Consider the following 26,080-nt stretch of genomic DNA (forward strand, 5'->3'; position numbering starts at 1 on the left):
ACTTCAGACCATGGGCCAACTCTAGCCCCCCAACTACTTTTGTAAATAAAGTTTTATTGGAAACAAGTTACTCCAATTCCTTTTACATATTATCTATGACTACTTCCTTGATGTAATGGCAGAGTTAATTAGTTGCAGCAGAGTCTGTACAGCCTGAAAAATTCTATTATCCAGCACTTAAAGAGAAGTTTTGCTAGCCCCTGAAAAATGATAGTATACTATACATGCTATTCTACCACTTCTCTTCATTTAACAATAGTCATACAGTCAATATGTAGATCAACTTCTTTCTTTATAGTAGTGGAATTGCATTCCATTGTTTGCTTAAATAAACACCATAATTTGCTCAACAAGTCTTTTAGGTTATTTTCCGGTCTTCGTAAAAGATGATATTTTCATGCATTTGTGCAAAGTATATCTGTTGGCACCACTTTTACAAATGAAATTACTGAATAAAGGTAATGTGTACTTTTTATTTTAATAAATATTGCCTGATTGCCAAGTATGAAAAGTTTTATAACAAAACTGATGTAGAACTGATTCAAAAGGGAGACCTACTTCTCCTACTCTCCCTTCTATTTAGATAATGCTGGGAAGAAAAATATAGCCCAGGATTATAAGAGAGATAATAAATATAATAAGGAAGGAACAACATAGCACAATCTCTGGCAAAAAAAGTGTAACTTTAAAATAATATATTTTTATTGAAATGAAAAAGAGAAGAGAATAATGAAAATTATACAACATGGCTTTTAGAGGAGTTAAGGAAAAATAGAAAACTTTGTTTTACATTCTTCAGCAGAAAAAATCATTTGCAGTTTGCCAAAGTTGTTTTATATATTAAGTTAAATAATGGTTTCAAATGTGGGCAAATATGTCTTTAGTTGCAAAATTTCAGAGACAGGCTGTGATTTTTCCTGATAAAAGTCAAGCCCAGTAAGAAGTTCCACATCACGGACCCGGGCAACATGTGCGTTGAATCTTTCTTCAATCCAAAGAGCTTCTGGTTTATTTTCCTGAAAAAGAAAAACAAAAGACTATTTTCCCTGGGGCATGATTTTTCATTAACAGAAAGATCTTTTATTACTTAGAAGTTGTCCTTTTTCCTGTGTTTTTTTGGTTGTTGTTGTTTTTGTTTTTTTACTGAGGTATAATTGACATAAACAGCATTCTATTAGTTTTAAGTGTACAACATAATGATTCAGTGTTTGTTCCTGTGGTTTTTATTGCCTTAAATCTTAATTTGATACAGCTAAGTTTTGTTGTATATTAAAAGAAAAAGAAAAAGTACAAAGTATACTATAACAAATACAGACTGCCATAAAGTCATAAAGTACAGCCATTTTTATATTTCAGATACAAATTTTTTTTAAAACTGAGACATTAAAGATGAAGTTAAGTCCCCACATGCCTCTACTCAGAGTTAGTCGTTATCATGAGTCAATGTGAATCCAGTCTGTGTTTTTACACTTTTACTGCACATCAGTATACAATATATAGCATTGATTTATGTTTTCAAATTTATAGAAATCATGTAAGTGGCATTCTATAATTACTTTTTCATTCACTATTATGTTTGTAATCTATTCAGAGTGAAATATCTAGATCTAGTTAAATCATTTGTTTTTAGCTATGGTTTGTGGTAGCACAGTTTATTTTTTTCATTGCCGTATTGCTAGTATTTTTGGCATTATAAATAATAGTGTCATGATAAATTACCACATGTCTTCTGTGTTCAAGAACATGAGTTTCTAGGATATAGAAATGGAATTGCTGGGTCATAGAGTACATGTAACTTTAACTTTACCAGATATTAAACCTAGCACTCCTGAAAGTGTTTATACCAATTTATAGTTCCATTGGCAATGGAGGATAATCCCCATTTCCCCACATCCTTACCAAACCATGATGTGAAATAATGCTTTATCCCTGTTTAAGTGTTATTACCCTGAGTTTGACTGAGTATCTTTTCAGATATTTCTTGGCCATTTGACTTTCAATAGGTTTTTAACTACATATAAAAAACAGTATAGTTAAAAATAGTATAATAAATAGTATAGTAAAAACAATTTTTATACTATATATACTGTATATATAAAGGTTAGTGCAATAATTTAGAGCCATGGATTTCTGTGAAATTCCTTATTCTTTATTTATTAATTTTCTGATATTCATATGATATTGCTAAATTTCCAGTTAAATTTTTTAAAAGTAAGAAAGTTTACAAGTTTGTTTAATTAGATGGGTCTGCTTAAATGACTTTCAGTTAACTTCAGCATACTGGTTCACTTGTTTTTTAAATATGCAAGATTAAAATAGGCAGCTACTATTTGAGCCAGAGGAAGTATAAGACGAAATCACTGTTTGTTTCGAACCTCTAAAGTATTTCTCCATGTGAGATTCATGAGGTGAGTTATTATTTTTTAAAATAAATATGTGATGTACTAATATTAACTCATATTTCTAATGGGAATCCAATTCAGTCTTTTTTTCTTGCCTGCACTATTTCACATTTTAGTAACATTTAATAGTTTTGATGACTTTTTTCATAAAGTTTCCCCCCCCCCCGTGGCTTTTATGACTCTATTTTCTCCCAGCTTATTTGGTATCCATCTAACTGAATGTTTAGGGAACACCTGACAGTCTCCACTTTTTTAAAACTGCAAAGAAATGATCTTAATGATCTTAAATGAAATGAAATGTACTTAAATGATCTTAAGTACAACATAATTATAACTAGGCAGGGGTGATACTCAAGCTATTCCATATCAGATAGCTCACCAGCACCAGCCAATGTGAACAAAAGCCAGCTGTAGACAACTGCTCTAGCTGTACCACTGCATCCCAAGAGAATAAAAGCCTTGTGTATATTGAGTTTTTATGAGCCATATTTAAATATATGCTTTTAGATTTATATATATATATAATTTATTGATTGATTACATATGTATTAGACCCGTTGCATAAATAGAAGTATTGTATACACCTAAAATACAACTCAATTTGTTAGTTTTTTGAGGTGATACCAGTTTCAGTACTTTTCTCCCCTAACCACCTCCTTAATCTCTTCCTTATTCACTTACAGTCTCGTTATCACTGCCGTCACACTAGTGAAACCATTTTGTCAAGGATGACCTAACTGAGTAGAATTTTTGTAGACCTTTCACTTAGCTATTACCCCAAGCTTCTGAAATTTCCTTCTTTGTCTTCCATAGCCCTGCTTACTTGTTTGATGACACCTTCTGTTTCCTCAGCTGACTTTAGTTTTCTCCATCCTGGAAGAATAGACATTTCCCTCCATCTGATCTTTGGATCTCTTCTCTCTATTTTCTTCCCTTTGGAAATTTTATTTCACTCCCATGATTTAATACCAAATCTATCTCTATAGTTCTGTTCTCTTCCAAGTTCCATACCTGTACTGTCTACCCCTAATTCTATTTACAGTACAACTGTGTACCCCCAATTGTATTTCCTATATATACTAAGTTACAATAATGATAGTCACTTGGAGTTATGGCAGCGTTCTCATTTATCTGACAGGAATTCAGCAATACAAAGTTGAGGGAAAAAAAGAAAAAGGAGGAGGAAAGAAATGATGGAAGAACAAAGGAAGACAGAAAATAAATAAGGAAATAAGAATCTAGTTCCCTACATCAAGTGTGAGGTGGAATTGTGAATCTACCATTTCTACAACTGGTATCTGTTCCCTTAAACATTTTATAGTGCGAGTACCTTCCCTCCACTCAGTGATTAGAATATTTAAAAGTGCAGAATTTTCATACAACATGACCCTTAAAGAAAGTCTATTTCATTGGGTGCTTAAAGCACAATTACCTGTTCTAATGCTGGTGGAAATGTTGGCTGAATTGCACTTATTAAGGTACAGCTTGTGTATGTACAGTACTTTGTGGGTGATTTGATTCTGGGTGATTTTATCTGTAAACAATTTCACTTTATGTTGACTTTAGAATGTAATTCCTTAAAACATGTGATTTCTTTATAATGGCTACCATTTGCTTACTATTTATTTAGAATTCTTAGGGGTTTATATGAAATATCTTATTTAATTTTCAAAACAACATCATGAGGGGGTGAGTTTTTTATACATTTGAAGAAAGTGACACTCAGTTGTTTACCCAAAGAGGCCAAATCAGTAACTGAACCCAGATATCCAACTCCAAAACTCATGCATTTGCATTCTATTCTATACTGCTTCTCACATACCCTCCTAGATATTCAACTAGTTTCTTAATCGGAAGACCACCAACAGCAAATGTATCCTTCCCAAAAAAACTGATTGTCTTATATATTTCCTGGCCAATCACGCCTAAATTTTCCGTCACCTTTGGCTCTATCATCCTCTCTTCCCTCCCTATATCTAATTGACAGTCACATCTTATTAATGTCACAATCTCTCTTATAATTATAGCTTGGTTTAAGTTTGTTTCATACTCATCATATTATGCCTCATAGTTATCTTTATAGATATCATAGCCTGATTACTATACTGCCAATTCCTTAACATTTTGGAATATGTCCAATTTATTAGTGATCATGTCTTATTCAATAGAGATGATGCCCTGTTAATTTTGAGATCATCTCCACATTGGATGTTCAGGGAAAGCTTCATACCGTTTGTACTTTACCTTGAAGTGTAGGTGGAATTTTTAGCAGATGGAAAAGAAGGGCATTCTAGAAGACAGAAGAGCATGAGCAAGAACATGGAGGTAGGGAAAATCAAGGGGTGTTCAAGTAATTTCAAGAAGCTCAGTTGGCCTGGAACTTGGGTCTGCAAAGTCAACTGAGGGTAAATGGTGAAGAGCCTTAAGTACAGGCTGGGAGATTTTTGTTTGTTTATTTTTGTAGTTTTATTCAGGGTAGATAGATAATCAAATGGATGAGAAAGGATATCGTCATGAAAAACTAAATTTTAAGATGAGCAACTTGATAGTGAAATACAAAGGTGAAGGGGAGGAGGACAGGAGATAGTAAAACTACTTAAGATTCATTTTCAAAAGTCCTGATAGAAGACAATAAGGGCCTAGACCAGGGATAGCAAATCATTTCTTCTTTTCGCACCCATTCTAACCAATCAAAAATGGCTACCTAGAACCTCTATGATAAAGAACTATTTATTCCTGATTCAGTGGAAAAGAGCACCACACCGTATCAGTCACCAAAGTCTGCCACTGGAAGAGGAAGTGAAGAAGGACGGCTTCCCCTTGTCTCGACTAAATAAACTTCTGACAGGACAAATAGGAAGAGATTCAACTACACAACATCTCCTGATAGCTTCTTGTTTGGAAACTCTTCCTCATTCTAGGACTATGAGTGACCCACTGCTTAGCCTCTAAACTTTGCCATCCATCTTGCGTCACTGAAAGCAACCATTCAACACTCAAGTTCAAATCCTATCTTCAAGACTCAGCTAGAATGTCACCTTCCTTACCAGAAAGTATTTTTCCTTTGAAGTCCTACTACATTTTATCTGTCCCACTTTGTGCCACTTATTTTTCTTTCTTTTATTTTACTAGGCTTCTAAGTGATAGACTATGAGCCTTTTTTGCTAGAATTCATATCTGATTTATCTGTGTATTGCCCATAGCACACAGTATGGTGAAGGCAGTTATGTGTTGAACACCTGAAATAGAGATGAATCTCAACCTGGCTTAGAACCTAAGCTTTAATTTCCATCTCTACTAGCCCATGGGGTTTTCCATGTGAACGCCCATTTCTACAAACCAGGTGTGCCTACACTTAATTATCCTACCTACCTGCCAAAATAATTCTCATTCCTAACTTCCCTCTTTTTTTTCCCCTAATTACCTGTATTTAAAATCTCTGATTCAGCTTTGAGTCTCCCTTTTCCTTTAGCTCTTGCATCCAGCCAGTTGCCAAGTTCCTCCCTTCTTCATTTCCTCCACAGAAGAGTCTTCTTAATCCTTTCAATCTGTTCAAATTCTGCCCATCCTTCAGGGCCCAGCCCTACTCCCACCTCAATTTATGTAACCTTTATTGGTTATTCCAGCCAAAAGTGTTTTGAATTTGAAACACTAAATACTTACAACAGTATTTGACAACGAATCCCAACTTTGTAATGTCTCTTACTTCTAATTTTTAAAATAATTCTTATATGATCGACTGGCCCATTTATGTGTCTGTATCTCATTTATATATCAAAGTTATATATGAACTCCTTGAGGGCAGAGACAATGTATTCTTCCTTGGTGCATTCGAAAAAGCTTCTATCATGATACTGTTTACTTAATAGGTATTCAATATATTAGCTGAATGACTTCAGTAAAACCCAATTACCAGAATTCATATGTTTTTCTATAAAGAACATATATGAAGTTGAAGTAACTATTTACATATAATTTGCCTTGATCCAAAAGGTTTTGAGGTGGCCTAATACATGATGTTAAAAAAGGAATGTTATTCGAACTAACTTATTTTGTAAATATATATATGTATTTAGGTAAATATATATACACATATATATACACACTATATATATATGTATTTTCAGACCTCATGTTTCAAGTTGATGGAATTTTTATATTTACATATTCATTTAAGAAACATTAATTTAGTGCCAACTTTGGGACAGAACCTTAAGGCTTGCATTCAGAATAAAAAGCCTAATAAGATACAACCCCTTTCCTTATTAGTGAATGTGAATAAAATATATCTAAATAAAATATATGACATGCATATATAAACACATGTTCATGTAAGCATATACATATTTAAATTGATATTAATTACATAGAGATCAACAGTCTAAGGAAAAGTTCAAAACTGAGGTCATATTTACTACAACTCTAACCCATGAAACACCTAAAAAATATACTGTAGTCAGAGCCACTTTTATGAAAGCCCAGATGAGCTCTGACTAATCATTTTCTCAGGGCCCAGGGCCTCTCCAGGAGCATACTCACGGGACAGCTCTCCACGTTGGTAGGTCGGTGAGGGATGACAAAGGGTAAGACGTCCAACCACCCAGGGCAGGCGTCAGGGGTTTGGCTCTTATTTTTACAACTGGTCAACACCACGAAGTAGTGTGTTGGGATGGGAACACTGGTGTTGACTACATATCTAAAAACATAATTGAAAAGATTTGATGTTATTATACTTTTGCTTCTGAAGATTAGAAATGTCTTTATATATTTTTAAAGAAATGTCAAAGTAAAATTATAGTAAAAGAAAGTAAATAAATAGAAAATACAAAATCTTACCACACATTTTTAAACCTTAATGAGCCTGAATCAAGATTTATAGAAGTCCAAGCCTGGTCATTTTAACATCATGGGAAAATATTAAAATACAATGAAAAGCAGAGCATGGTATTCTGCCTCCCAGCTTTGTTGACTTATACATCACAGTGATGTTTCCTAATAGAGCAGGGGCTGGAAATGAAGGAGCTGGGATTTCAACTCTAGCTGCGCACTTCTACTAGACGTTTGGATGTGTACTAATCCTCTAATAGTCTGTGACTTTCTAAGTTTCCTCAACTTTAACATGGAGGTTTTCCTATGCTACCAACTTCGCAGCATAGACGGGGACAAATCCATACAACCGATATGACAGTCCTTTAGTCTCAGATAACAAATGTGAAAGTGCTTTTAAAAGTTTCAAGTGCAAAATAAAGGTAAGCTATTAGTATGAGTCCACTAAAAGGAAAATGAACTGGTAGAAGTAGTAATGTATTACTGTGATTTAGAATCAGAGCTAGACTGTCTGGGTTCTGGCTTTACTACTTAGCTTTGGAACTTAGACAAGTTAGTTAACCTCTCTGTGCCTCAGTTTCCTTTTCTAAATGGGAACTAATGGAATCTAACATGGGGATGTTTTTCAGATTAAATAAAGTATCTGTAAATTCTTAGAAGCATACCTAGCATGGAGTAAAGTGCTATCAAATTGTTTGCTAGGATTATTAAATGGTGGAAGACAGGATCAATAAACACTGAAATAAGGACAAGGCAAACAAAATTTAAGGCCACACACTTAGTGATCATGAATGTTATCTTATCAGTAGAAATCATTGCTTTACATAATCTAGGCTTAGACAGTACAATAGTTTAGTACTGCCCATTTTGATAATAAAGAGAAATCATGGATGACACTTCTAAAACTCTCTATTCCTGTGTGCTGGGTTCAAAAGTAATTCTTAGCAACATGTATGACCAGGTTTAGTACAAAGATGTACAGTTTAGTAGGACTAGTTTTCTATAGGAAGCCTACACTATCTCCTGGGAGATACTTTTATGAATCATCCACTATCCAAAATATTGGGCAGTATTTTGAATAGTCACTTCTTGATTTTTTTTATTTATTGCTGAACTGGTTCTCTATTTACTGATAGCACAGTGAGTCTTCCCTACCTCCTTAACCTTGACAAAACCACGTTTTCCCTTTCACATTAGTTTAGAAATTTTCCAAATAAAAATTTTGCTAAACTATTCCTGGACATTTTTTTCTTTGCCTATTAGTTTAAATCTTTGCCACAAAAACTTTTTGTTTAGATATTTAGATAGACTAGTTGAAAATAGTCAACAATTGCATCTCTATACAAATATGTTATGTAATGTTTAGAATACTGAGCTTTAATTTTAAATATTGAGGTTTCCCCTTATGATACCCTACTGCCAAATCAAAAGTCCATTTGGTTTCTAATTACTTACTCTGTAATTTCATCTGGAGCATCAAAATGACCATCGTAATTATAATCAAATATTGGTCCACTAACCACATTCACTCCATTTCTTTCCATGGCATGTTTTACAAGAAGAACATTATGGAAGTAATTCCACATTGCTAAAAATAAAAGAATAAAGCGTTAAAAATGTCTGCCTCTATTGAACATGGAAATATTTTCTATTATAAACAGGTCCATTTAAATAGCATCCAATTCTGCTTTAATACTTGTCAGTGGTCATTGAGTAATACTGCAAAATAATCCATGCGACAAAAATAAACAGCCACATTCATGATAGCTTTTTGTTGTTGATGTAGTTACAGTCTCGAAATCACAGTTAAATATGTCTCCAAATGCCTCCCTAGGGCTGAGTTGCTTTGGGGACTGTATTAAAAAATGGTCAGAACACACATACTGCCTTATTAATTGTGACTCTAGGGACAAACACTCTTCATTTACTTATGGTGAGTATCAGTAAAATTTTCTTTTGTGGTTAGCTCTTTACAGTAAAATTAGGATTAAAAAATTATCAAAATTCTAGCAACAAGTCACCCAAAGTTGAAGTAAGTTGGAAAGAATTTACGTTAGACATCCTTCCTGTCTCAATATTTAAAACATTAGAACAGGGACTTCCCTGGCGGTCCAGTGGTTAAGACTCCATGCTTCCACTGCAGGGGGCGCGGGTTCAATCCCTGGTCGGGGAACTAATATCCCGCATGCCACAAGGTGTGGCCAAAACAAAAAATTAGAACAAAATGACTGGTAACAGGAAAAAATTGCAATAAAAGATGTGTTTAGTTTAGAAGTTCAAGGAGTCACTTGGGTATTTTAAAATTAATAATCTAAGTATATACTTACTTTTGAATGCTTCATACATAGGGACCAAATTACTTGTAATTAAAGCATCATATTGACTATCAGAAGTTCTATTGTTTGCTGCAAAACAAATGAATTTTATTAAATCTAGCTATAAGAGAAAGTATGACATTCTACATAATAGGCCCATTAGTATTACATACTAATGTAAATTTATTAACACACAAAACACAGAGATACAAAGCACTCTCCAGTGGAAGTCATCAATAATGCAGGCAGTTTTATGCATTTGATTGATACCTATAGTGGGCTGGTGACCCTCAAGAAGATAGGTCCATGTCCTAACCCCTCATTACCTCTGAATGTGATAGGTAGGAAAATAGTGTCTTTGAAGATGTCATTAAAAGTTCAAGATGAGATTATCCTGGATTTAGGGTGGGTTCTAAATCCAGTGACTGGTGTCCCTATAAGGAGGAGGAGGATTGAGAAGAGGAGAGACTCAGGGGAGAAAGCTATGTGAAGATGGAGGCAGAGATTGGAGTGATGCAGCTACAAGCCAAGCAACACCTGGAGCCCCCAGATGCTGGAAGAGGTAAAGAAGGATTCTACCCTAGATTCTCTCTTGCAAAGGGAGCGTGGCCCTGTCAACACCCTGATTTCAGACTTCTGGCCTCTAGAACTTTGAGAGAATAAACCTCTGTTGTTTTAAGCCACCAAGTTTGTGGGTAATTTGTTACAGCAGTCTCTAGAAGACAAATATAATACTGATAGGAAAGCATCGTTATTGAATATACATAAAATAATAATGCTATGATAAATAACACTTCCAAAGTAAAATTTTCTTGAGAAAGTGGGTTTTATCTCAGTGACGACTGCTGACAGCACCACCAATGGTTGGCTTTGAAGACACATGGACTTGCCATCTAGAGGAGCGTGTGCTGAGCCTGTATGCGCTGGAACCAGACCGCCCGGGTTCGAATCCCAGCTCCACTGCCCACCAGCTGACCCACTTGGGCAAAGCGCTATATCCCTCTGTACTTCATTTGTCTCATGGCATCTCTCTCACTGAAATATTGTGAGGATTTCAACTGCTGCAAGCCTATGACTGTTTATTATAATGTTTTTTATATTTAAACTACCCTTGGCTACCTTAACTAATACTCAAATGAAAGGCCAATGCATGGGAAGCAAAAGGCAAGGAGAAGCAAGATTTTTTTGCTTTTTTCTTTAAGATTTCACAGCTGCTCACGGTCCCCAGATCCTCTACAAGCCTCTTCTACTTTTTTAAACTAAACTTTGAAAGTTGTAAAGTCAATGAACATAACATTATCTTCTTTTCAGGAAACATACGAATTTGCTTATAATGGAAATGCTAACAATTTGTAATGGAGAGTTAGAAGGTGGTTTCATTCAATCCTTAATATTTTTTGAGACAAGCTGTTTAGTTTTTCATTTCATTTCCTTGTCAAGACAAACATTTATAAATCAAGCAATATCTTAGGGCTTAACAGATACAATTTTATAATGCCAATTTAAAATTTTTTATTAATAAAATGTTGCAACTATTTAAGGTTTATCCTAGGGTTTACATAAATTTGGTGGCGCTCTAATTGTCTCTAGATATTGTCACAAGATATATCAGTTTATTATCCTAATTCTCTGTTAGGAATTTTACATTCTTGTGCTACTTGCTTTCACTAGGCCTTTTTTTCCCACTATAAATCTCAGAACCTCTAAATTATAAATCTCTAAATTGACCTCTTTGATCATGGCTTCCAGAAAAATGAAGCCAAATATCTGGAGAAAACCCATTCTCAGAAGCTGAAATTGTTGAAAATCTCATGAGTAAATCAAGGAAATGACAATCCCTGCTGAACAGAGAAGAGATTTGGGTTTTAGAAAAATCACATTGGCTTTTGCATGTTCCCAAGAGAGAAGCTTTCTGAAAAAATATTTCAAGTTCATTCAGCTGCTTAATCCACATAAAGCTGTTGGATATACAGCCTGAGCGAGAGGCTCAAATTCCAGCCTGATTTGTCTTCACAGGCACAGCTGCATTCTCAATGCAAGCCTTAGCTTGGCCAGTCACCAGAAAAAAAAAAAAAGAAAAGGAAAAAAAAAAAGTTTTTTTAGACGCTTGTGTCCCTCTCCAAAGAATCTTCAGTTTTAAAATTAAACTTAAACCTGACGAACTCTCTGAACATCTGGGCCAGATTAAAGCTGATATGTGGTTCCCAGTGCAAAATTTATTAGTCTTTATTATAGCTGTTGCACTGTTCCAGGCCAGCCCACAATCACTGGAAGCCTCCTGGGCAGCTAGTTTAGCCCAAGCAGGTAGTTTTGGTGGGGAGCATATGTTTAGGGCACATGCCCACATCCAGCTGATGAGGGCTTTCTAAGCTGCTGCTCTAAAAAAGCGTTATACAAACCAGGAGGATAGAGGAAGCCGTGGGTGATATTCTTGTCTGCTAAACAGAAGGAAAAATTTTGGCTCTCAGAAGGAGGAACCCTGACATCAGCCCGCAGACAGTCTGGGACAGTGGGAGGAAGAGGCGATGTGTCTCCCTGTTGAAAGAGAGAAAAGAAAAAAAAAAAAAATGACGCCCACATTGTGGCTCACCCATCGCCATACTTGGTTTGTAACTTCCCTAGAATGGTTTTCATTTAACCTTTTCTTATTTTCTTAGTGAATCAGGTCTACGCAAGCAATGGAAAGGGATGTCTTCAGCAACGTTTTCTTCTGTGGTTCCCTTCTGGTTAGGGACACGGGAAGGGCAAATCAAATACACCTTGGAAAGGAATATTTGCAGGTTAAAACCTGAATTGAGTGCAGAGGGATAATGGGAGCTACTGCTAAAAACCCAAATCCATTTCAGGATCTAACTTTAGGTGGCGATATATACTGTGCTTGCAAATAAAAATTGAAAATAAAATATAAACTATTTTTAAAATACAGATATGACTTAAGGATAATATTCTTCAGTTAAGCAAGAACTTCTAATTAATCTAAGATTAACTCAAAGAAGCTGCAGTTGTATAAATTTACTTATTTGGGGACTTTAATAAATTTGTAGCTATGCTTTATTCATCTTGAAATATAGGACTATATTTTTTATAATTTTCTTTGCAACTTTAAAGACTAATACAGTAATTTATTTACTAGCAGGCATCTATAAATGCGCTGCCTAAGTACTTAAGGTAATACAGTATTACATAATCATATTTTGATGAGCATATAATTATGCGTATGCAAACATTTTGCTATTCATTTAATTTTTTCAGAAATTTTGACTTATATGCCCTCTGCTGCCCACAACATATATATTTCTTAAAAAATTATTTTATAATTTATAAAAAAGAAGATTAAATTAAATCAGAATGTTCTTCCTCTATTCACTATATTGTGCTAAAAGCAAAAATTAGCTATGGTGTCTAAAACATATGTGGTAATTACTTTATAATATATGCATATATCAAATCATCACATTGTACACGTTGTAAACTTACACAATGTTATATGTCAATTATATCTCAATAAAGCTGGGGGAAAATAAATAAATAAAATGTACAAGATCAATTCACAAAGGAAAAGGCAACATACACTGTGTGCTATATTCATAGGCAGGAGAGCCCCATGATGAGATATAGGACAGGAAGGAGATGAAGATGAGGGGAAACACAAGCAGAGGATGTACCCCTAACATGCTGCAACACTCCGGTTGGAAAACGCTATACAGCAGTGGAGTAAATTTCTCAACTTGATTGTACACAAACATTTACCTCTGCTCCCCTCTGAAATCCCATTAAAAGAACAGTAATGATGAAGACACATAAGAGATGATAAGAAATTGTCAGAAACTGGAAGTCAGATAAGCATATCTGTTTACTACTGTAACCTTGACTTGGTAAACCAGTAAACACTGATAACAAAGAGCCTCTGGTTGGGAAGAGTCCAAAGAAACTGATTCCTTCTGTAGAACACCAGAAGCGTAGAACTTGGAGTCTCCTAAAGACAGGGGATGTATGTAAAGTTGGAAAGAAGAGGATAGGTTGAAAGTCTGTAAAAGAGGCCAGACAGAGGCTTTACTCACTGGGGAGGTTGATCCAAAGAGACAACCAGACTAAAGGACACAAGGCACCCTGGAAAGCAGGTGAAAGCAATGGAATTAAATTTTAAAATCTATGTACTGAATGGTAAGATTCCCTCCAGTCTCATCACCCCCGTGTATGTTGGTTCACATGAGAAGTGTCCTTTCCTTGGAAAACAAACCAGCCTGAAAAGAAAACTAGATACAATTGGGAGTCCCCAACAAAATGTCTGGTTCTCCTCCTGATTAACAATATAATGAAGCCTATCAGCTGGCAATCTCAGCCCTGTAGCTTAGTGCCTCACCCTTAAAATATGAGCTGACAGCCAAGGACCACCAGATATGCATTGGGGTCGGGGAGAGGAACGAAGAAGAAAAAGAGACAATACAGACAGCAGAAGAAAACTCACTTCTCAGAGAGATGAGAGTATGTATGGCATCCATAGAGAAAGAGCAGAAAGCATTTAAAAAGGAAAGAGATAACAGAAAGAGCTCTTGGGATTTAAAAATATGACAGCAAAAAAAAAAAAAAATGACAGCAGAAATAAAATTTTCAATAAGCTCTAGAAGATGAAATTGCAGATATTTCTCAAAAAGTGAATTAAAGACAAGAGATGGAAAAAGGGAAGGCACATATAAACACATTAGAAGTCTAATGTCCTATTAATTTTGAAGAAAAACTGTTTCTAAAATTCTAAAGCTAAGCCATCAATTAAGCATATAGATAGAATAAAAACATTTTGAGATGCACAAAGTCTCAAATATGTATCTTCTCTTCTTCCTTTCTTAGGAAGCTCCTCAGTGATATAGTCACCAAAACAAGGAGTAGACCAAGAAATATGAAGATATTAGTATTAGATGCAGTGTATCCGCTCCCACCATTTATTTCATTCTCCTTCTGGTGCAGATACTAGAAAGCTAAAAACATTTGTTTATATTCTTTCAAAAACATATAGTGAACAATTTTGAATGACCAGGTTTCTTCACTTGGTGTAAAGGGGCACATAGAGACGATGCAAAGTGGGAGAACTAGGGAGATTGACAGCTGACCCAGTCAGCCCTATAGACACCCAGAATATTGTGAGTTGATGTTTCCTACCACACACCATTTTACTTGAAGAAATATATAATACATGAATGTAGCCATTGATGCATTTTCCATAATATAAGGAAAGTGAAATGCCTATATTCAATAGTTAAAATTATAAAAATCTTAAGGAGGGAAGTTTACTGTAATTTTAATGAGCCTGCAGGTATGGAAGTTGTGCTCAAACAATTCAGTTGGGCAAAATGTTTACTATTTTCTCAAAGTGGCATAGACTTTGGGTTGGGAGAAAAGGACCAGGATGGCTTTAGTCAGAAAGTACTAAAAAAAGTTACACGTTTTCTGCTAACTGAAAATCTTAGATGTGTTTCTTATATATCAAACTTGAACCCCCAAATATAAGTACATCAAGACTGGGAAAGACAGGGTATGGCCTCCTTTATAAAGGTGAGATCATGCAGTAGGCAGCTCTCTAGAAGGATGGAGGGGAGGTATAGTCACATCATTTCTGAATCTTGGGCTCTTGAGAAAAGGCATAGTGAACTACCACCTTACCACCCCACCACTCCCCTACAGACACAGACACACGCACAGACACACACAGACACAGACACAGACACAGACACACACACACACAAATAGTTTCATCCTTCCATCTGTTCAGAGTTCCTTAGAGTTTTTTAAGCCAGGGGATAGAAAGTCAGGAAAACAATAAATAGAATTCAGACACTCAGATGAAATCTGAACTCTAGCTCTCAAAATTCTTCAAGGGAAGTAGATGATAAGCACAGACAGGAAAGTGAGATACTTTCATTTCTAGTCTGGCATGGAGACAAAATAGAACTTAAACAAGGGATAAAACTATTTTTATTGAAGTTATATAGACTCTCCTTATCTGTAGACTGAATGTCAAAGCTAAAACGTATTTATTTGAAGACTGGATAAGTGTGATCTTGCCTTATGGTAAGGATAATAATTATACACACGTTTAAATTATTTTTCTGGTTGTGATTTTTTTCTATAGGGAAAAATATTTCTCATAGTTCAAAAAACAAAAAAAACCTTTTGCAATACACAATAATGTCCCTAGTTTTTAAAGACTCAGAAAACACATTTGGGTCATAATTTACAATATCAGTGCTAACAAGCTTTAGAAACAAAAAAGACTTTGTAAAAATTTAGTTATGGGCAATATATACATATGTATATATAGAGAGAGAGGGAGAGATTTTTCAAAGTGTACTAGATTTTCTTCTCTGAAAAAGCCCTTCGACTTCATATTCAATTTCTGAATTAGATATGCTAAATAATTGTAATTCTTGGTATTATTTTTAATTTTCCACCTAGCAACAGAAAAAACAATTCTCATCTTCCTACTGAGGAGGGCCAGAAGCAAAACCCTTATACAGTCTGATCAACCTTAATGGTTTTGAAGCAATTGCTGTAGGACCGTGATTTCAAATCACAACTACTTCCCCCAAACTCTTCTGAGATAATAACAACAACGATTAGAAAACCCACCAAAACCACAGAAAAACAAAAGTTCCGTAAAACTTAAAGACACAAGCCAACAGGGTCCATGCTCCAAAAAGTGCTTATTTAAAGTCTGATTTTTCAAACACAGAGCTGATTTACAACATTTCTATGTGAATCTCAAAACATCCTTGTATGTAATTTTCTTGAACCACGACATACTAACAGAGTAATTTCTGAATTAGAAAGCAGAAAATTGCTAGAATTCCATCCTCTCACATGGACGGAGAAATACACAAGCAGTTCTGTGGGATCTGTGAAAGGACAGGAACTTTGGGTAACAAAGAAGCTAGTTTTAAAACAATAACAAAAAAAGAATCGTACTAAACTCTTAGTCTGAGCCCACTTGAAATCTCTCTGCCTTTGGTTTCCGCTAAAGCTCATATAAATTCAGGAATGCAAGACAGCAGGGGAAAGTATTAAAAACATAAACATTCCCCTTAACTCCACAAAATCCCTGGTACCTGGACTTTTCAAAATAGAGAATTGAATAATAAAACTGGCCTTGAATATACTGCCCCTCTCAAAATCAAAAACAAAATAGAAATTATTTTAAGGAATAAATAACTTCATATTATTGTTTCATAGTATGCTTCATAGCATGTTGAAGAAAATCACAGACAACTGAACACTGTGCATATTAAGAAAGTGATGTTGCCATTAACCATACATATGAACTCAGGTAACTTTGTAAAATATTTGCCCACATTGGAAAACAACATTAGTGTTCTCCTACCACTGACCACAATTAAACCACTGTCAGCGGAAGAGTTGACTTTCAGAACACATAAAGCCATAATTAGTAGTGGGAAAATATGCTTATTCCAGAAATCTTGAATTGGAACAAGAAGAGTAAATAAACTGGATACAACCAATCATTTCCTATCCATAAAAAGAGATGGAAGATCTGTACCCTTAACAAGAACAGTAATAGGTAGGGGTTTGTCATCAGAATCTTTGTATGTAAAATACTAAGATTTTCTCTACAAAAACAGCTTCCTGAATATTTATTTACCCTTCTGGTTGGAAGTACTGCTTCATCTTTAGTTCTTTAAAAATAATGGTTGGGATTAATTTATCTAATGCATTCACTCAATAACCATTTACTGGGCAGCGGTATTGTGCCGGGGAATACATTAAATAAAACCATTCAGCTCGGTGGTTTGTGACCACCTAGAGGGGTGGGATGGGGAGGGTGGGAGGGAGGGAGACGCAAGAGGGAAGAGATGTGGGAACATATGCATATGTATAACTGATTCACTTTGTTATAAAGCAGAAACTAACACACCGTTGTAAAGCAATTATACTCCAATAAAGATGTTAAAAAACAAAACAACACAAAACATTCCTGCCATGAAGGAGTGTTTGGGCTGATCTTTGGCAGACTTTGATTTTTGCTTTAATTTACATTTCCCTGATTGCTAATAAGTTTCAATGGTTTGGTTCATATCCTTTGCCCATTTATTAACTAAGATGCTTGCCATTCTCTTGTTTATTGGTAGAAATTTACTAGCCATTCTGGATCCTAATTAGTATTCTGTATACTCATCACTTGTTTCTTATATACAGTGCAAATATATTGTCCCACCCATAACTTCATTTTTTTGTCACACATTAATGTTCATGTAGTAAATTAATCAATTTCCTCTATGTAATTTTTGTTTTTGTTGTTGTTCTGTGTCCTAAGAAATCCTTCCCTATCCTGAGGTCATAAAGATATACACAAAGGAAAATATGGATTTGCTGTTCACATTTAGGTCTATAAATTCACCATCAATTTAATTTTGTATGTGGTGTGAAGTAGGGATCTAATATTTCTTTTTCTTATGGTAGCCAATTGTCCCGGTGACATTAATTGAAAAGGAGTTTGCCAGATAGTGAAAGAGGTAAGAGGATTTAAACAATTGGATTCTCAACCTCAATCTGCAGAGACCTGTAACATAGGACACCTATACATGTAAGTCTAGCCTGGCTTCTTAGAGTGCTAGATCCTTTAGGGAAGGACTACCTCTTATTCACATTGTGTTTACTGTGCCTACCACGGTACACAGCAGATAGTATAGTATTTTAAAGTAATCAAGTAAATAACAAAACCCTTTATAACTTAGTTACCATCACCTTTTAGGTGCACCCACCATATACTTGGGAAATACCAAATGAAATGTGTGCCTCTGTACTTCCTGTTGCTTCTCTTTGAAATCTTTTTTTCTACCTGCCATACCAATTAGCCAGTTGGCCTGTAAACACTCTGCTTTCTCCAGGCAAAACACAATGTATTCCTCTTTTGCACGCATGTAGCACCTACAAGTACTTGTAAGTAAAACCTGGGACATTGTCTTATCAATACAAGCCACAGGCCCGTTGAGCTCCCTTTGGGATCTCTACTGCAAATCAAAATTCAACTTTTAGTATAGTAAAGAACTACAATTTCTTTCCAGCCTGCGTGAATCAATGGACACAGGAACTTACCGGTTTAGGGACTGTATATGAACTCCAAAGGGGCATCCTGCTAGTTCTGTCAAATCCACTGATATATTCCCTGTGATAAAGAAGACAGTGTTCCTTGTTCTTCTGTACAACCCTGGGCCTTCCAAATGGCAAATTTAGTTTCTCTGTTGTTGTTACTAAAATAAAAATAACATAAAATAAAAATGTTTGTGAAAATTAGCAAATGTTTCTATGTATAGTAACTACCCATCTCTGATGGATTATTATTTTCCAGGTACTCTGATAACTATTTTACATATTTAATCTCTTTTAAGTCTTACAACAACCCTATGAGGTAGGTGTTATTATTCCATTCTATAAATTATAAAACTAAGGCTTAGATAAATTATTTAGCTAAACAGCTAACAGTTCACAAGACATATCCGAAGAGATAAAACCTTAAAATCAAAAGCACATACTTTATAACAAAGATGACTTACTTTAGTAATTGTCCTAGGAAAGAAATTGGAATTTTATTAGAAGTATGCCTACTGTATTTATTCATTTTTAATTGTCTGCCATTAGTCTAAATTCCACCAATTCCTGATGGTTAAAAAATGTGCAGGGTATTCATGCCATGGAATAACACTCAGTAGATTATAAGAAGATTGTCAAAACAGCCAACGTATTTACTGAACTCTTACTGTGTGCCAGGCACCATTCTAAGTACACACATATGTTAACTCATTGAGTCTTCATAACAACTCTAAAAGTAGGTATTTCCATTTTACAATGATGAAACAGGCCTAGAGAGTTCAATACAAGAATACTTGAAAGATAACAGGTTGATTGTAGTTAATAACACAGTATTGCACATTTGAAAGTCACTAAGAGAGTAAATCCTAAAAATCCTCATCACAAGAAAAAAAATTTTTTTATAACTATGTATGGGGACAGATGTTAACTAGACTTATTGTGGTGGTCATTTTGCAATATATACAAATATTGAATCATATTGTACACTTGAAACTAATATAATGTTATACGTCAATTATACTTCAGTTAAAAGTTTTTAAAGTAAAAAAATAAAAGGGATAACAGGTAATAATAATATTACTCCAGGGAAGACACTGTTCTACATTCTTTCCACGGGTTAGCTCTTTTTTTAAAATTTTTATTTCATGTCAGAGCATAGTTGATTAACAATGTTGTGTTAGTTTCAGGTGTGCAGCAAAGTGATTCAGTTATACATATATTCATGTATCTATTCTTTTTCAAATTCTTTTCCCATTTAGGTTATTACAGAATACTGAGTAGCATTCCCTGTGCTATACAGTAGGTTCTTGTTGGTTATCTATTTTAAATATAGCAGTGTGTACATGTCATGGATTAACTCTTTTAATCTTTTCAATTACGTGAGGTGAGTACCATTATTATAGATGAAGAGACTGAGCCACAGAGAGGTTAAGTAATTTGGCCCAGGTTACACAGAGGGGAAGCAGTAGACATAGGACTTAAACCCAGGCAGTTTGTCTCTTCACATCTAAAAAAGTGAATAGGGACCTGTAGACAACGCACCACCATTTCAAGGAATTGTTGCGTGCTTGAGACCATCATAACTATTCCATGCTGCTACTGTTGTTATTAGATCTGGGGTATTTTTCCCTCTTGTATATTGGCAAGAAAATCTTTATGTTCAAAAGAACCTGTAAGCTTATTTTGGAGAACCTTCAAAAGGCAATATGGTATTTTGTTAGGTCTAAACATCGAAGACTTAACACGCTTTCTATTGACTTACTTTCATCTTGGGTGAGATTTAGCATTTGATTCACGCGTTCAAGGTCAGCATTCTGCAAGATAACGTGGGAGATGGGGAGAAAGTGAATCATAGTAACAACACATGTTTTAAAAGGTGATCGAGATTATTTCTGCAGTAGTCACATGAATGTTTTACTACAGAACAAAAAAGCCAGACTAACTTGAGTTTAAATTCCAGTTCTGCCACTAACTCAGAAATATAGAGACATTGCTACTCCCAGGAATACATTTTTTGTGTGGGAGTATGCAAAGATGTAATTGATAATGGGGCATATCATTCTGACCATAGCTGGAATCAACTACTAAGCTTGGATGACAACATCCCAGGGTTTCTGAAGCTTTTATATATATATATATATATATATATATATATATATATACACACACACACACACACACATGCAACTCCCTTGAGAGTCTTGCTAAAATGTACATTCTGATTCAGTGTAAGCCCAAGCTCACTGGGGCCTGAGATCCTGGATCTCCAACGAGCTTGCAATTGATGCAGTTGCTGATCCTGGGACCACATTCTGAGCAGGAAGGCACCTTCCTTACAGAGAAGAACTTGGGGTTTGCAGTCACAAAGACCGAGCTTCTGTGACATTGGACAATTTACCTAACTTTTCGGAGGCCTCCTTATCTCTAAAGTGGGGAAGAAAACACCCACTTTATAATATTTATTATTATTACTTTAAATAGTGGTTCCATTGAGGTTATCTGGAGCAGTAGGAAACCCACACCTTTACTCTGATCTTCAGGATGGATTTGATTTTTACTGGGAAGTTTAGACTTTTGCCCCTTTAAATCTTTCTTGGTTGGTAATTTACTTATGCATTTATTTCTGTGATATGATGTTATTTTGAGGATCAGAGAATGGAAAGTCTTCCCTGTCCCCTGGCTCTAAGAAACAATTCTTACCTGAGGCAGCTGGTGTTTATTTAGCTTTACAACCACCCTTGGAACTTGGCATCAAATGTACCTTGACATTAGTTTTAGCTTGATGGACTCCGGATAGTGGGCTCCAATTCCATTCCGATATCCCAGCCCCACCCATGTGCTTTAATTCTCACAGCGGGGCTTGGTCCTTGCATTCTGAGCTCCTGTTCTGATTGCTTGCCTTTGGGAGACCCTTCTTAGCGCTGGAATCTCACCTGGTTGAGAGTCTCCTGGGATCTGAAATCCTGCTCCCGAACTCAGCTGGGCATCTGATCCACTAAAAAGACCTTCCCAATGCTGACTGTTTGTCAGCCAGCCTCCAAGCATCCTCTGATCAAAGGGTTCTTCACTACTACCCAAAAGAATACCTCCCACTTTAAATGCTAGGCTTCCTGCTGAGCAGCCTCCGCAGCACCTACCCTAGTGGGTGTGTCAGATGCCAGATCTCAGTCCCTGCCCCCGTCAGCTATTTCTGCTCTGAAATAACCGAGTATGACCATCTGATTCTTAAGCTGTAAGAGAGATGGTTTATGAGGGAAATCAAAGAGAGCCCCAGGATTCCACTGTTTTGAACGATTAAGGACAGTTATCTCACCATGGATTAACAATTGCCAAATAGTGCTTTCCAGTTTACAAAACATATTCACATACTTAATCTTACAATGTACCTCTCATTTCCAGATAAGGTTCAGAGAAACCACATATTCTCTTAGTAAATATCTGAGCTAGGACACAAACCTGGTTGTTAGCTACTCTGGTTATAGATGAGTTTGCCCCTTTACATTCTTATGGATACATGAAGTTATTACTTACATTTTGTAGCCCGGGGCATGAACATCCTAGAGTATCTGTGGGCAATGGAACAGTAAAGCCACAAACAGAAAGCTTTGACACTTCCTCTGCATGAGATGGTTCATAAAAAGGCACCTTCAGAAGACAGTTTAAACTACCATGGGTACCATTGTTTGGTGCTGGTTGAATGTGTAGAAGATCTGTTTAAAAATTAAATTCAAAGTAGTTTTAAATTAGAAGGCAACAACATCTATGCAGAAGATGGGAGAAAACAAACACTTAGTGTTCACTTCCTTTAATAAATTCTGCTGCATACACCATTCAGTTTAGCAGCTTCCCCCTCCCCTCCCAATTTCCATACCTAGTCTTTCTAGAAAATAGGAACAGTTGCTGTAAATGAGCCACAGGACTGTTTATGAACTGTTTCTGTTCCTCCAGAGAAAAGCATCTTTGCTTAAATGATCACTTTGTGCCTTAAGCATATCATGGTTTTCTAGCATAAAAAAGCTATACTTTTAGTAAAAACAAGTTTAAAGAACTTAATTTACAATCTTACTTGTAGTATATTTATTTAATTATAGGAAAATAAGTACAGATACTTTTAAAGTATTAAACTAGTGAATTTTGCTTAAAATTTAGAGAACTTTTTATAGTTTTTCCTATAAAAACAGAACATACAAATATTGCACAAACATAGCCTTGTAAGTGGCTCCTGCTGAGGACTACCAAAGAGATCTCTCCTAGAACTGCAATCCTAACGAGTTCTTTTTAAACTTTTCCTGGAAAGGGCCAGTAGCCCTGACCACAAACTCAGCCTTGGGAACAAAGAATTTAAGTTAATGCTACAACACATTATTTTTAAATGGATACTCTTTGGTCTCTAAGTTACATTCAATTACCCACAGGCCAGTGGCAAGATTAAAAGTGACAACTGTGAGCTACTTATGTTCCCAGATTCCTATAGCTAAAGGTGAAATTGCAACTCAATTCATTGCCTTGCCTAGCTAAATGATGTGTGGTCTGAGGTGAGCACATAGGCAGGAAGGTACGTTAGATTCCCCAAAAGCCCTAATTCTTTACGGATTTTTAATATTGAGTGTAATATGTCGATCCAAACAGGAGTTTTTTTTTACCATCCTTTTATTCCAGAAGCTTTCTCTCTGTAATTACAAGAAAATACTTCTGTTTTTTGCTGTGTTATCCCTGCTCTGAAAAGTTGGAAGTGTAATTTTATTTATCTAAGTTCTATTAAATTAAATTTTCATGTAGTAATTAACTAACAGAAAAGTTGGTCTCCCAGGGTCCAATGTTTATCATTACTAAAACAAAACAAAACGAAAAGAACTCACATTGACCGCTAAATAATTCTGAACAGTAAATAATTCTACCTCATCGTTTCTACTTGCCGTCTCCTTAGGACAGAGCATCTACTTCTGGGATTCAATTTATCACCAGCTTCAAAATTCATATTTTTAAAACTCAATTCACATATGATTGTTGAAGTTATATAGGTATACTTACCGCACATTAGGTTATAGATTTCAATATTGTCAAATGGTTCAACTTCAGTCTGCTGTTTAAAACTGGGTCCATGTGCCAGAAAGATAGCCTAGGCAGTAATAGTACACCTATTACTAGATGCCATGTAATCTCAAAAACAGATGTTGGAAGAAACACAATTTTCTTTTTCTAACAGCTCTTCTATTTGTATCTTAAGCCTCTTTAAGAATTCCTTTCCAGATTTTTTTTTTTAACAGTATGATTTTTTTTTATTATTGAAGTACATTTGCTGTACAATATTATATGTTACAGGTGTACAATATAGTGATTCACAATTTTTAAATACTCCATTTATAGTTATCGTAAAATATTGGCTGCTTTCCAGATTCGAAAATGATTTTTGCAACATTTCCACCTGAGATGTTGTACCAAGTCCAATAAAATATAATCCATACTGTGTTTACTTCTAAATCCATCTGCTTCCATAGCACCTCCTATGTCAACAGACTAGGAGAATACACGCAACAGTGGACAACCGATGCCAGCACAATTCTACGACATCTGGACAACAGAAATTAGAAATTCATCATACAACATCATATATTCTTTTTATACTCCTTTCTTATCATTGTTCACATATGTTACTACTACATGACAAAAAATGTTGACATTTCTAAGCATTAAATATTTTTGCACACCTTATACTTGCCCACTGATTTCTCAAAGACATCTCCCATTTACTTTTGGGATGAAGAGACCTAAATATTTTTATTTATGTTTAAATAATTAAAGGTAACTTAATTATATTATTTATAACAGATCTAATTTGTTTTAGATTCTAAATATCTAGAAGAACAGTATCAAACACGGACAGGCAATTCTTTTCAGGCAACAGGAATATAAATATACACATATATATTTTCCCAAGATAATCAGCAAAGAATTGGAGGCATAGGTTTTTCTTGTAGTAATCAACTCAATTATCAAATAGTACCCTAATTAATAGAGAAGGATGCTGTCTCCAGAAACTTCTCAAGTATTTGCAAAGAGATATAATTCATCATGACAATGTTAAGACGCAGTATATTCATAGAGAGCCTAACACATTTTTCTTTCTTTGGAAAGGGGCGTGTGTGTGTGTGTGTGTGTGTGTGTGTGTGTGACAAATGGAACTAGGTAAGACAATCAGGTTGCAAAATCATGAAGCTTTATCTAGGGGGGAATATTGGCTACACTTTACTCATGTGCTCCTTCAAATAGTTTCCTCCCTGGGCTCCAAGGACAGCACACTCTCCTGGTTTTCTTCTTCCCTCACTGGCTCTACTCCCAGGTCTCTTTGCTAGTAACTCTTTGTCTCCCAATCTCTTCAAAGAAAAGTGCTTAAGGCTCAGTACTTGCTTTTCTTCTCCACCTACGCTCAGTCCCTGAGAATGTTATCTAGTCACATATCTTCGAAATAATTTATATGCCCAAAACTCAATTTTTTTATCCCTTTAGGTAGACTCTCTAATTGCCTATATGTAACATCTCCACTTGCATGTCTAATAAATATCTTGAATTTAACATATCCAACTAACTCTCCCTCTTTTCTCTCCAACCAGCTGCAGCCATGGTCTAATATCCTAACAGCCTAATGAAAGTTCTCTCACCTCCAACATATCAGACACGTTCCCACCTTAGGACCTTGACACTGGCTGTTTCTTCTGCCTTGGACACCTGTCCCCTGGATACCTGAAAGGTTAATTCTTGCACCTTCTTCAAGTCTCTGCTCAGCCGTCATCTCAATGAATCTTACCATCTCCATCTTATTTAAAGTTGCACTCTGCCCCCATGTCACCCCAAAACACCCCCAATTTCCACCTACTCTGCTTTACTTTTTCTTTATTTCCCGTAGCACTTATCTCCTAACATACCAACCATACATTGCTTTGTTATGCCAATTGTCTATATCCACCTGTTAGAATGAAAACTTCATGAGGGCAGGGGTCTTTATCTGTGTTGTTCACAAAGGTATTCAAGAGTCCTGAACATTGCCCGTCACAAAGTAGGTGCTCAATAAATATTTGTTTTAAAAAAAACGCAGTAAGTTACCTCCATGCTCTTAAACTCATTGTTATAACCATGGTTGCCTCCTCCACAGTAAGAAAATGCTTTAGTCCTATAAAGAAATAATATTATTACACTCTGATCAATCTATTGATATGAGACCTTATTGCAAACTGAGCTTTAATGAATTTTGATGTAGCCTCTCCTTTTATATAAGTAAAATTTTCTGTCAACAACAGCATAAATATATTTATTTTCATGCTCAAATTCAGAGCCACAGAGGAACAAAGAGAGTGGTAGGAGAGAAGGAAGGAGAATTCCAGCACCTATAAATAGAATTCAAAAGTATTTGACTTTCAAACATTAAGAGAAGGATACACA

General features: G+C 35.4%; 1 protein-coding gene across 1 annotated transcript in view; it reads right to left on the reverse strand.

Annotated features, from left to right (window-relative positions):
- Positions 1-750: 750 nt before the first annotated feature.
- Positions 751-26,080, reverse strand: part of ENPP3 (ectonucleotide pyrophosphatase/phosphodiesterase 3) — an 88,496-nt gene continuing 63,166 nt past the window's right edge. The window contains exons 16-25 of the mRNA XM_061206787.1: positions 25,745-25,811; positions 23,675-23,762; positions 22,175-22,353; positions 20,406-20,457; positions 18,650-18,804; positions 11,944-12,079; positions 9,557-9,634; positions 8,685-8,817; positions 6,942-7,098; positions 751-1,016 (exon numbers count right to left, since the gene is read on the reverse strand). Of these exons, the coding sequence (XP_061062770.1) occupies positions 846-1,016; positions 6,942-7,098; positions 8,685-8,817; positions 9,557-9,634; positions 11,944-12,079; positions 18,650-18,804; positions 20,406-20,457; positions 22,175-22,353; positions 23,675-23,762; positions 25,745-25,811 (1,216 nt within the window). The 3' untranslated portion in view covers positions 751-845. The remainder of the gene's footprint in view (positions 1,017-6,941; positions 7,099-8,684; positions 8,818-9,556; positions 9,635-11,943; positions 12,080-18,649; positions 18,805-20,405; positions 20,458-22,174; positions 22,354-23,674; positions 23,763-25,744; positions 25,812-26,080) is intronic.

This window comes from Eubalaena glacialis, chromosome 12 (assembly GCF_028564815.1).
Source record: "Eubalaena glacialis isolate mEubGla1 chromosome 12, mEubGla1.1.hap2.+ XY, whole genome shotgun sequence".
NCBI lineage: Eukaryota > Metazoa > Chordata > Mammalia > Artiodactyla > Balaenidae > Eubalaena > Eubalaena glacialis.